This window comes from Falco cherrug, chromosome 3 (assembly GCF_023634085.1).
Source record: "Falco cherrug isolate bFalChe1 chromosome 3, bFalChe1.pri, whole genome shotgun sequence".
Taxonomy (NCBI): Eukaryota; Metazoa; Chordata; class Aves; order Falconiformes; family Falconidae; genus Falco; species Falco cherrug.
The window spans coordinates 99,424,731-99,438,598 of NC_073699.1; the positions used below are offsets into that span (position 1 = coordinate 99,424,731).

At 38.7% G+C, this 13,868-nt stretch overlaps 1 protein-coding gene across 7 annotated transcripts in view; it reads right to left on the minus strand.

Annotated features, from left to right (window-relative positions):
* The window catches only part of KIF13A (kinesin family member 13A), a 120,443-nt gene that overhangs the window by 62,197 nt on the left and 44,378 nt on the right, over positions 1-13,868 (minus strand). For 6 of the 7 annotated variants that reach the window (XM_055705426.1, XM_055705425.1, XM_055705424.1 and 3 more), the window contains exons 3-4: positions 10,487-10,499; positions 3,605-3,665 (exon numbers count right to left, since the gene is read on the minus strand). In XM_055705426.1, the coding sequence (XP_055561401.1) occupies positions 3,605-3,665; positions 10,487-10,499 (74 nt within the window). Of the gene's footprint in view, positions 1-3,604; positions 3,752-10,486; positions 10,500-13,868 lie in introns of those variants that run through there. The other variant, XM_055705429.1, reaches the window with a different exon arrangement.

Sequence of the window (13,868 nt, forward strand, 5' to 3'; positions counted from 1 at the left end):
CACAAATTCAGTGGTTTGTAACCACTCCTTGCCTGGAACCACACAGCCACAAATGGTATGGAAACATGCTGCATCAGTATTCAGAGAACTACCTGCTAACTGGTTAAAGAAAACCAACAAACAAGCCAGAACAAAAAAAATACTACCCCCTCTTAATAACACTGATTATAAACACTTCATTTTCAGTCTTTACAGCAATTCAGAGGGCGGTCTGCATCTTGCAATCCCTAAGATGGGATACCAAGTTGTTAAAGAGCCTCCATCTCTTGCAGCATCTGAAACCAAAGTGCCTCTTCCACCAAGGTATTGTAAAGAGCTCACTCCCCTTCCGTGCTCCGGACTCCCTGCTGGTTTTGAGAGACACGGTCCCTGCAAGGACCGCTTCAAAGATGCCCTCTAGATGTTTTTTGTCACATTAAGGTTACCTTCACTGTTTCTGTTAATGATATTGCTAGATCACTTTAGAATTTTAGAACCCAATTTCCACTTCAGTGGAAAAAAAAAGAAAGTAAAAAAGCAGCTCTGCTTCCAACAGCAACAATCCCCATGTTTTCAAATGCTGGAAAAAGAAAGCAAGATTCAAACTGGAATAAGATCCCTCACACTTCCTGAACATAAGTTCAGAAAGAAAATCAGTACGTACAAAATAAGCCTCATGTTCAGCCAAAAAAAGTTGAAGATATCTCACAGAATAGTTTATTGTAAGAGAAAGAGATGCCTCATACCATTTCAGGGTCAACTCTGCTCCCCCACAGCCTGAAAATTGTTGCCAGTTGCCCATGCGATTAAGTTTATTCAAACAACAACCTCTCTCATGCAAAAACTATTAATAAGTGCTGGTAGTAGTACAGATCAATCAGCAAAGTGAAAAATGAAGCCAGACCATAATCATATATAATAGCTTCAAGTATCCTGTAACAAATGTAATTTCAAGGACAGCACAAACTTCAGTTTTGTTGACATTAAAAAAAAAAAATAACATGGAAGAGTTATCCATATAAGTCTGAATTCTGTGTTGACTTATGTTGTCTGTGGCACACACCATTCCCTGGGTTTTCCAATATCCCACATGTCAATCGACAAGACCTTTAACATAGCATAATATACACAACAATAGAACAATTCAACATAATGCAATATGAGCATGTTTTGGTTTTGTGCAGAGAGCCATGACTGACAGGGCAGTCTTGTTAAACGTCTCACTGTCACATCTTCCACTGTGTTTCTGTGATGCAGATAAAAAGGTTTTTCAGGTAATTAGATTTGTCTCACTGTTTTTATTTCAAGAATTTTACTTAAGCTTGAAGCTCATGTATTAACATATTTACAAGCACTCTGGACTTAGCTTTCAAGCTTTATACATGTTCCCTTCTAACTGTGCAACTAATCACTGCTCTTGCCAATGACGTTAAACTTTCGCATACACAGAGTTACTTCGGGCAGTGAGCATTTAATGCATCGGTCTAGCTTCTGGATCAGCATCCCCCTTCTGCAGTCCAGCATCCAACCAAGAAATTACAGTTTAGCTCAAAAACTCAGGCTGATGGATGACTCCTTTGGACTCTTGAAGCTTGTTAATTCTGTAACAGTCTCTGGACACAGATAGACAATTTGCAAGGTGTCTAGGACACGGGGCAAAGGAATTATCAAAAATCCCAAGCTAAACCAGTTACAATATTTTTCTGTTTAGTACAGTAATTCAGGACAAGCTGTGAAAAAGATTTAGGGTACCTTAATACTACAGATACATAAAAACTGAAATCTTGCCATTTTTGGCATTTGGTTTGTTGGCTCAAACAAGAAATGCTACTGTACTATAGAATACTATAGAACAGTATCACTTCATGCACAGGCAAGTGAACAAGTCAACAACCTAGTAACTTAGGCCTGAAACAATTTTATTTTGTTTTGTTTTTTACTTTTATTTTGATATTCTGCCAAATTCATTATGTTCTAGAACATGAGGGCTGGAAGTCACAAGTTAATTTCAAGACCATACAAAATAAAAAAGTAAAATCAGTGAAAGCATTGTGGGTTTTTTATATGCCCTGAAGCTCACATTCTTAACATATTTCTGAAAAAAACCCAAGGAAAACAGTTTTGGGGTTTTCTTCCCAGCAGGAACATTATCTGGAATGAGCAAAAGAACACCTTATAGCTTTCTGGCCAGTAAGAAAATGCAAGAGTTGTGGACAACAGCTTTCTAGCGTCCAGTCCAACACGACGTTCAACTGTATACAGATAATAAAACTTCAGCACTCAGATTAAGACAGATTCAATGCTAATTTCTGAAACAGGCCAGAGAAATCTAATTTTTATTCAAATTAAAAATATATCGACCTACAATCCCACTGAATTCACCTGGAGATGGGTTAAACAGATAGAAACCAGTTTAACTGGTCAGGGGTGTTTCTCCAGTCTGTCTCTTCTCTACAAGTGGTCAGTACCACCGTGCACCCCACCAAAGGCACAGCTCCCACCTGCACACGGGAGGCACACGGGGCCAACATCTGGGTGCATAATACCGCCTCTTTCCTTGATAAGGAGATGGAGGCATGCGGGCACAAAAGCAGCTCTGCATGCTTTGACGGCTCTGCCTGCCTGAGCTATGCATACTGTCCAGTGCAGACACAGTTACTGAAAGATGAAGAGACACAGAACTTTTTTTCCTGAAGAAACCCAGCTTCACTCAGGCAAGACAGACACACAGTGGAATCTATGATCCAGTGCAACCCCTATGGTTTCGGATTCGATACCAGAAGCTGCAGCAGTCAGCGATATATTTTAACAGAAGTATATGACAGTTAATTTATTAGACCACTGATCTCAAACTTTGATCTAATTAACCCTATCAACCTTCACGATTTCTTATGTGCCACAAAACTTCAACGTGAATAACTAAACAGAATGCTGCTTTTATTTCTCCTTTCCATGGGACCACAGCCTTGAAATGCCACTGTTCAGAGCCGTCTCCTTCAAAACTTAAAAAAAGTCCTCTTATAAAGCATGAATATGCTAATACACAAATCCTGTTATGAGAAAACTAACTACTGAGATTACAGTCTTGCCTGGATTATCCAGCTTTTGGGAGGAAGAAGTCACAAAGCTGATCACTCAAAAACATCAGGGGTCTGAATGACTGGACTATGAATGACTTAAGAGACCTGAAATAACCACACTGTCTGAGAAGAACACGTTTTATTCCTCTCTCATGCATGGGAATGCAGAGTATTGAAAACTGACATGCTTATCACTAGCATTAGTTGGAAATAATTCTGATGCAGAACTGAAATCTTGTTTTAAGTGACAGAAACAATCCTCGCAAAAGGCTCTTCCAGGGGATGAAAAAAGAACACTATAGCTTAGATGTAAAACCATTCCTCCTGAACAGTGTACTGGGCACCTTAAAGCTTTCATTCTTTTCAAACTAAGGCAGTAGCACTCATAAGACTCAAACCCTGAAAAAAATGAGTATTTTCTTCTGTGAAGCTGTCACTTAAGCACACGGTACAAAATGCAAAAAACCTCCACAAAAAAAAAAGCCCCTAAGCTGTCATATGTTCTCAAATTATTTATACTGTCAAATGTTCAGAAAATTGTTTACCTGCATATTTTGTGGTGTTTGATTCATCCATGGACCAGAAGCAGTGATCAAAGGCAAACACCTGTAGAAGCACATAAGATGAAAATGAGGAACTCTGGCTACAAGACATTTCTCGAAGCAGTACAAATCCATGACTGTTTAACTGCAGTTAGGCTTACTGTTTCTATGGATCCTAAATCAGAACTGTAAAAAGGCTTCATCAGCAGGAATAATTTTGGGAAATCTCGATAGCTGCAGAACCACAACACTTCTTTTCTAGCTCCATTATACACAATACTGCTTACTGTATCCCTTATTACAGATTTCAAAGCACAGTCAAAACCCAATAATTTTCTCCACTCTTCTCCACGCACTAATGCTGACAAAAGTTTCTGCCAACAGTAATGAAACAGCACCAAAAAGACTCAATATACAGAATTTGGTGAGATGACTACTTAGCAGACATCAATATAAGATGCACAAAAGTTTTACCACATATTGGACTTCTAATGTTCAAAGAAGAGCATTACTACTTTCAAGCCCTATGAAGCAAATAAATAGTATCAGATCACCTGCCTAAAATAAAGAGTACAGTATTGGATCTCAGTAGAGGAAGCTCAAAAACTACAAATAGAAAATACAACTCTATTAAGCAAGCTATCAGAGCCTTCTCTCATGAAAAGACTAAATATCATTTTAGTCAAGACTTCTGGCTGAGTAGAAATTGAATGAAATTCGATGTTGTGCTCCTGAAATAGTGTCCTGTAAAACTACTTAACATGTTGGGATTTGATTTAAGTTACTTCTTTGCATTTCAAAGAGGTTAGTGTATTTTTATACACTGTATTATATATATATAATATTTTTGTTTTGACAGCTTTATACAGCCACAAACACACTTCAAGCTGCAGTGTATTTTCTACATTTTACCATGGTAAACTGACTGTGGATGAGTTAGTGATACAGATTCTGTTTATATTTTTTCTTGGGGGGGGGGGGGGGGGGGGGGGGGAGGTCCCAAGAGATGGGGGAAAAAAAACAAACAACCCTTCTCTATTAAAACTTTGCCTGGGCCAAGATTTTCTTTATCTGGTCCTCCAACAGCTGACCTCCTTAGTGAGACAAACCATGAAAGTCGATGTAGAGCAAGCGCCACAGGCTTTATTAGCAGAAACGCCAAATTCCCTGTGACACAAACCCTGAAGTGAAGAAAGAAGATGGATCATTTCCTTTTGGCTTTTGGGGATGTAGAACATCTTGGATTCCCTGCTATTGCAGAATTACTTTGCAATCTAATCTATATATTTATTGTAACCTAACTCTTCCCAAAATGACTGTTGCTGCAAATATTCCGGAGGATAAAACCAAGTGGCACAGTAACCTCACCTTCTTCTCCTTCCCCAAATTAATGCAGAACACATCAAATAGGCTGAGAGAAGACTCCATACTGAGACAACATTTAGCTTACAAGAGTGAAATGCGTTCTGGAATTCCCTTCTGAAGGGAAAACAAACAAACAACCCCCCCCATAATTCTAATAATCTAACAGGGAGGTCTGAGTCACCTCCTGCAGCACAAATAGAGCCAACATCATGAGTCAGAACATCCCCTGATGTGACTGAGTCCAAGATGTAGTTTTGCCACTGAACTGCAAGCAGAATGCAGGGGTTACTTCACCTTATCTTCAGATCTCCACATAAGCAGAGAGCATTTTCAATTACTTCTGTGCATTTGTTCATTGTGCTTCAAATCTGAGCATAAAAAACTCTGTCATTAATAAGAATGCTCTAACCCTTTTCCTAACTTTTCTAGTCCAAGAACTACTGCTTCTCTTCTCACATTCCACTTCTACAGAAGTTTTCCTCACAAGACTTGGTAACGATACCTAATTTTGCAGTGATCAAAAAGCAAGCAGTTCAATTATAAAAAAAACAACCAATCACCCAACTGTAAGGATCCAAATCTACCAGTTTCAAGTGGGAAGAATGGCTAAGTGCTGTCTGCAGTGGATCACACAGCCCGGTTAAAAAGGTTACTCAGCCATACATGCTCATGTGTAATGACTTAAATGTCAATACAGAAGTACTGCAGGCCAATTTAATCTATTGTCCTACACATTTTCCCCTTGGTTAACGTGGAAAATCATGACAGGATTGTTCAATGACTCCTAATTTAAACACTGATCTTGCAAAGAGACTTCAAAAATTAAAACATGTTCTCAGAGCCAAGTGTTTGTTACAGAAAAGCAGTTTTTATTTGGATTTTTTTTAAAGGTAAAAATTGGTCAGACTGATTTTGAAAAATTCAAAAATAGTTATGCAATAGAGGAAGAAAATGATATCTCAAGACAACCCAAATATAAATATAGCATTTTAGTATGTTTTTATACTAAACATAAAGTCAGGGCATGGACTTGGTTTATTTATAAAATTTGTTCTGGAAAACTGCCAAATCCTTCTAATAGAAGTAACAAGATTACTTTTTTAAAAAAAAAAAAAAAAAAAAAAAAGTCTCAGGCAAAAAAGTGGAAGCTGCTGGGGCATGCACTACCTGCAAAACATGTAGAGCAACTGCAGTAAAACTCCCCTCTCCATTAAAACAGGTGGACAAATGTTTAGAAGTTACTTTGGTGACGACAAAACAGCAACCTTGAACATTTGCAAAAACATTAATTTAAGGAAGCATCCAACCCAAGTGATTTTCAAGACAACTCAGACCTTTGGGAAAACAGATTCCAAATGCAAGAATTAACAGAATAAGAAATAAGGCATACAAGCGCAAGAAATTTGGTCCCAATCAGTGAGGCTCTTCCTCCACAAATACATAATGAAGGCATTTTATGGCCAAACCTGAACAGTGACCCCTTTGGTCATCTTTTCTGTACAAAGGTGACACTCCAGTTTATATTTTCCTGACCTGCAGGACGTGCAGTCCCAAGAAGAACGTGCAAGCATACTTGGGGTCAAGATACAGAACTTAAGTTATGATGAGTAAGAAAAATCCCTCTAAGTCTCATCTAAGATGCTCCCTTCCTTCTCCCACCTTCAGTGATTACTCTTCCTTGAAAATGAAAATGGTGCGTATTACTTTTGATAGGTATATGCCGAATAATAATTTTTTTAAATAATTTTTTTCTCCCTAAGATCCATTTCCCTGAAGAAGGTATTAAACCCTCTGTCATTACGACTATCAAAGCTATCAGAAACTGTTAATGCTGAAGTCTCAGACTCAGTAGCTAATTCTCAAACTGGGCATTACTGGGCACTGAAAGTGCCTATTTTGCTTTTTGAAGAAAGCAACAATCTTTACCAACTTATATCAAAACTGTGTCAACTAACTGTACCAAAACTGCTATTGAAATGTATTTGAACAGAGATCTGTGAGGGCGGCGAGGCGCTGGCCCAGGCTGCCCAGAGCAGCTGTGTGTGCCCCATCCCTGGCAGTGACCAAGGCCAGGCTGGATGGGGCTGGGAGCAGCCTGGGCTGGTGGGGGGTGTCCCTGCCCATGGCAGGGTGATGGGAACTAGGTGATCTTTAAAGTTCCTTCCAACCCAAACCATTCTGTGATTCCATGATCTGTGACAAACAGAACTTTTTAAACTTCAAGCAACCTCTGCGAATTAATTTTGAAGTACATTTTGGAAAATCTATTCCATTTAGGCATTTTTAACATTAAAAGAAAAAAATGCAAATATTTTTTTGTTGGAAACTCAAAGTTTAAAATTGCTACCTGTATCTCCACTAAGATTTCTTGAACTTTCAGTTATTCTTCTAAGAATTTTGAGTAAGTCTCTGTGGCTCTGTGGATGAGTATTCCTGCTTTCCTACTGCTCTGATGTCAATCCCATAGCCGCTGTACCAGGAAGCTTAACGTATCTTCAGAAGGTAAGCAAAATGGGAAAACCACAGAAGACAGGTGTACACCTACTTCAAGTGTCTGCAGAGGCTGGCATTCAACCACAAGCAGACGTAAGTTCACACAGGTGTTGGCCAGTTCTCACAACCAGACCCAAAATTATTCTGGGCTTGTAAATTATAGCAGGAACTAACAAACAAGCATTAAAATTTTCTCATTTTTGTAAGATTCTATACTTCATAATTCAGCCTAGCTTCTCAAAGAGAAAGCTAGATAAAAGGAAGCTGCCAAGATCCTGCTAGATTAAGGTAATGGCTTCTAAACCAAAAACTTTGAGTGGAGCTAAGGGATCAGCTGGGTGTTTTTTTTTCCCCAGCTCTATTATTCCAGTGTTTAACATAGCATAGTATTTTCAGTGGTGGTGTGATGGTTGTAAAAAAGCTTGGACATTGCATTTTAGACATCTAGAAACAGTCAAATAACAGACAGAACTACAAGTAATGGAATGTGACTCACCAGGACGGATCTTGCATAATTGGAAGTCCCCAGTGAAAATATAAGCTTGAGTATGTACTTGTATATTCATTAAAAGAATTCTAACTCACAAGCACAAACATAGAAAAATGGAGAGTTATGAGAAAAAATTAGCCAGGAGTGCTAGATCCTGGTACTAATGTATCCAGAGTCATTGTTAGCGTGCTCACTACCATAGATATAAGTTATGTAGGCCATTTCTAGGTTATAGAGAACAATACTTGCAGTGTTAATAACCATTAGAAATTAAAAAAAAGACTTGTTCTGGTAACCACAACCTTTCAGTAAAGAAAAGATACAGGGCTTTTTTTCAGATTTTTTCAGCAAATACCTACATCAGTTTAAAGACAGCTGTTGGTTATTATTTTGCCAAGGAGGCAGCTAAAGGTTATGGCTATCACAGCAAAACAAAGTGATGCAGCTCTACACATCCACCACATCAGTGAAAAAATCTGGAATTTTGTCTCAAATTTACCTATACCCATAGCTTAAAATGATATTGCACATTTTAAACTAGAAGCCATTGTGCCTGACTGCTACACACCAGTAACTTCTCACAGAATCAGAAGACAGCCAAGAGTAACTCACATTTTAAATAGCCAAAACAATATTCTGCAGAACTAATTTTTATTAAAGCCCCTATAATCAATGGCTTGAAGAATCAATAATTTTAAGGGTTTATGCATGCAAGTATACTTCAGTGAACCACCTACAGGTAATGACCAACACATCCAATATTAGCTACTTGCCAGATTAAGACAAATGACATAATTAGTTTAGAAAGGAGTCTAATTTCACATTCATTATTAGTTGTTTTGAAGCCTAATCCTCAGTATAGACTAGAGTCTGAGGCTTCCAGCATTTAACAGTGCATTACCCAGACGGAACATAATCCCTAACGTACTGTCTGAGCAGCTATAAAACACTGTGAATGCATAGCTAACATTCAATAGCCATTTCTATCTGACCCACAGATTGCCAATTAAGTATGTTTTGTTTTTACAAAAAAAAAAGGTATGCTGGACTGGTGCAGGTATCGCTTACGCAAGTCTCAGTGAAGCAGTCTGACTTGTAGAGTGGCCTACAGGGCTACCTGGTTGCTAAAATAAAAGCAAGGGAGAACTGAGGAAGGGAAATCTTCATTCACCAGGCAGCTCTTCCTACACCCCTAGTACAACTGCTGATGGAGCTAAGTGGTAAAGCAGATACATTAGGAAATGGCAAAGAAAGTCTACAGCAGTAAGCTTAATGTAAATGGAAGTCAGAGAACCCAGGGTGGGGTGGGGATGGAGCTGGTCACTGTATGACAAGCGCAAGACCTACCACAGGCCTGAAGAAGCACGGGCAGAAATCTGAGGGAGGCCTAGGGCACAGCTTGTAAATCTCAGCTCAGAATAGCCATTTTACCTTTGTCACAAAATTACACTAGAAGCCCAAGATTAGTAATATAGCTCACGTTAAAATAGAGTTTGTTCCATTCTTCCCTGCCTATTGGGAGTAACAATAGTAGTACATGTCAGTTACTGAGATGCTGGCATCTTCTGACACTTAAAAAAATTATTCAAAACAATAGATATTTGAATTATATATTTAAATGCGCACACACATAAAATAGCTGTCTGAACCATAAAGTACATAGATATCCATGTAAGACAGATCTATGGATCAATATCCGTCCCAATTTCTCTTCCCAGAAGCCCTACAGAATGCTCTGCTACACCTGCAGAAGTCACGTCAGACTTGCACGCACTGCTTCTTGAAGATCTACAAACCAAAGAAAATAATGTAAAATAAAACCTTACTCAGAGCCAACTACAGCTTTCTGCTGTGAAAAGTACTATCCAAAAGAGACAGAAAGAATAAAGTTATCATTAGATTGCCAAAGCAAAATACCAATACAGTGTTTTGCATGTGCTGACAGGTAGTTCACACAGTCCTTCCACCCCATCATTGCTACCAGCCCTGTACCAATACTGTATTTGTTATCCCAGTAAAGCTCCTTCTCTATCCTTGTCTCTCCCTTCCCTTGCATTCAAACACCACAGAGAACCTTTTCTAGACAAATTCCAGTGCACTTTGGCCACTTTTACACAAATTAATAAATTTTTGAATATCATCAATTACAAATAAGAAGAGTTTGTTTCTTACTAGATGTATTTTGCCATCTTTTAAAAACAGTATTTTAAGTCTTAAGTAGAATTATGTGCAATTAAATGTTTTACACACAATACTTATTTACTCTTTCAAATGTTTTTATGAATTCATTAAAATCATGGTTTGTTCTGGTCACAGCTTTATGTCATCTGCCTTGCCTGCATGTTAGTTGGATTAAAATGTATTCTTCTGTAATGAAGTCTTTAACTGAGAAGTATAAGGGATAGATTTTTTAAAAAAAGATGTGTTTTCCTTTATCAAAACTGTGTTGATCACATACTGTGGTAACACCCCCAACACTTCTGCATTGCTCAACATTTTCAAGCAGGTACAAATGCAAAAAGAAACAAAATACTTACCTTAGGTGGTTTTCTAGATGATTGGGAAAAAAATAAAAATAAATCGGCAGCGATGATGAGAAGCACGGATACACCATTCACATAAGGGGAAGGGAGGAAAGAAAAAGAAAAGAAACAGTGTCAGTGTACATCATCACTATAACCTGAATATTTTTTTGTAATCCACAATCCATTTAAGAATAATCAGATCAGAAGATATTTATGTAATATACCACAGATATTTTTTTTTAACCAGCAATTACTTTATTACTAATGCAGCCCCACATGAAAAAGAAAGGAAAATGTCAGATTCCTTATAGGTATAAAAATCTAACAGCACTGAGTTCCAGAAGGAAGACAAGCATCTGTTTTGTCATGGAACTCAAAACACCTTTGGTGGCAAACAAACTGAGCCTGCAAACTGGCAGACCAAGGTGCGAGGGTGAAGTCGTGCTGACTTTAGCAGTGCTACCTGCATGCAAGACCAAGGTAAGAGTCAAACAAATGTTTCTTGTAGGGATTACAGAAGTGTAAAGAAAAACAAACCTGTGTTTTCCCCAGCCACTGAAAACCTATGCAAAGCACAGGAAGCCAATGCAAAACCACCATTACCCTTCACACACAACTCCAATGCATGCTGACAGAAACAAAACAGAAACAACAATCCCCCAAACCAAAGACACCAGCTCAGAGTACTTTAACTTGTCCTTAAGTGCTTTTATGCTTATGCGGGCAGCCATATGGCCACAAAGTAAATAAATCAGTTCAGGGTTTTTTGGTGGGATTGGTTTCAACTGAGATTGCTGCCCTGTGTCACTGTGCAGCCCTGTGCTTGCTAATGCCAGTGCAAGAGAGGAAGCAAAAATATGGTGCAGAATTAGACTGACTTAGGCCATTCATGAAAATTACAACCTCAGGCATATGTCTAAATTACGTATTGACATAAGCCTGAAATGATACACAGAAGAAATTTCCACTTGCTCTTCCTATCAAGAAAAAAAAAACCACACAAATGTGGATGAAGAGAAAACACAACCAGAAAAGTCTACAGACAAAACAGCACAAGCAGAGAACACAGTAAGATAAGGAGATGGATTAAAGCTCTGTAACTACCCAGCAACTGACACACTACGCAAAAATCAGATACCACGAGGCTACGGCCTCAGTGCAGAACACACACGCTCTGACTCCAGCAAGGCAAAGGGGATAACACTTGGAGCAGTTCTCTTAGCAACCCACAACACAACAGCTCAGCAAAAAGACCTGAAAACACACAAACCCACAAACACATCTTACACAATTTTTTCTGCTTACTCTCAGCTCATACCTTAGATGGCACGTCTGTGTAAACTAGAATTTACATAGCTGGTACACGGTAAATGCAAATACACTTTACCTCTGAGCCAAACCACTCATGCATTGCAGCTTTACCCTGTCATTAACAATGGCTGCACAGGCTCAGCTCACTGCTAGCTCATGTTCAGGTGGCTCAAGAGCACATTCTGCACAAGTTCTATCTAATTGAAAAATTCATTTAGCTGTACCTTGAATATTTTTTACTTTAATAAATTTTCAGATGTGATGAAAGTCCAACGTTATTAGCTTGTCTAGCCAGAGTCCCAGCACCAGCTGTAAACTTCCAGCTCTACTTGGAAGAGAAGTTCCTATCCCAGGAAGTCATCCAAGTTTTTTTGGACAGCTTTTAAATACACTCGTGTCTTGAAAAATAATTCCAGAATACAACAGCTTTCCACAGTAATTCCTGATAGATTGCTGTACAAATTCAGCAGAAGCCCTAAACAGTTTAACTGATGTAAAAACCAACAGAATGTTAATCAACTGCTTCTTTCTGAGATCATTCTTAGAAACCCCAGTTGGAAAAGGTACAGAACATCACTGAAGTAAAGAAATGGTTTGACACATTTCTTAAGATATTTACTCCAGCAGTGTAAGCCACTACCTTTTAGGGAATTTCCTCTGATGCCTATTTTAAGAAAAGCATAATAGCAACTTTTTAAACTGCTGGTGGACAGCAGAGCTTCCCAGTTGGAAGCCAGATGTTCATCACCGATCTCCTGGATTTCAAAGCACAAGGAGCTGCTCCAAACTCTTTGGCTATTGAGACCAAACTAGGAACACCAAAAGTCACCTGCTAGCAACACCAGCACCAGTAAGATCAAGGGTTTCTGGAATAAGTCAGCTATATTGGCTCGCAAGATAGATTATTTTTTTTAAGCTATTTGGAAATTCCAGCTCACTGTAACCATTATCCTGGCAGTGATTCAGATGGAGACACTCCGAAACATTTGCTTCAATCAAAGGACCCAGACTAATAAAGAACTGATTACCATAAATCACATCTGTAGCAGCTTAAAGATATGCTATAAAACCTGCATTAGCCTCAATCAATTTTTCACGTAAGTTTTTGGTTTGCCTTTTTTTTATTATTATTAGTACATGCTTCATGGTTTCTTTCCTTCCCCAGAAGCCAGCAGTTTTCAGCTTCATAAATAATTGAGTTTGTCTCAATTTTTACCAGACACTGACCATGCAAATGTGATGATTTAGTGTCACAGCTGGGGCTGGGGAGGGAGGGACAACAGATCACGGAAATATAACAATTGGAATTTTTATTTCCCAGAATTTTTAATTCCATGTCTAGTCATCCATGGTGTCAACAACAACATGCAGGCACACCTTTTGAATGACAATAAAAATCTCCTCTAAAGTGGACAGTTCGTACACTTCAGGAAATTATCAGAGTTACCTAACCTTGTAATGCATCTACACCACAGCAGATTTTGGTTCAACCTGACGACGAGCATCTTCCATCTGCACACTCGGATGGAAGACTGACTTCTCTCACATGCCTAGAACTCAAAACCAAAGTAAATACCACCAACAGCCTGACAAATATTCTCACAGGTCAGAGGCAAAGTATGAATTTCAATGACCACAAAGAGCACTGAGCTTCTGAACTTCTTCCTGTCTTTGCCCTTAAGTCATTCTGACTTTGGTAAAATATCACTAGAATAATTTTCTACCTTTACTGAGCAGTATGCCTGCTGCAGCCACCTACTCAGGCTTTAACTTTCACTGCAGCACTAAGCCTCTCCTGTCCTGCTTGGCTAACACACATCAAGTTCACAGAGTGCATAGCCACCTGAAATCTCTATCCAGATGGAGAAAACTAGTTTCTAGAAAGCTCTGTGCTAATGCAAACTGCATTATTCCCTGTTGTCTCTTGCTAAAACTAAACTCATAATGCTTCTCACGTTTACTAAGAGAAGTGATTAGCAAAATGTCAGTTCTCATGTTCTGTGCTAGAACATGAATAAGAAGGCTTCTTGACGGCATCCATATTTTCTCTCTACCGTCCACCCACTGCCTGTGACAGCACACA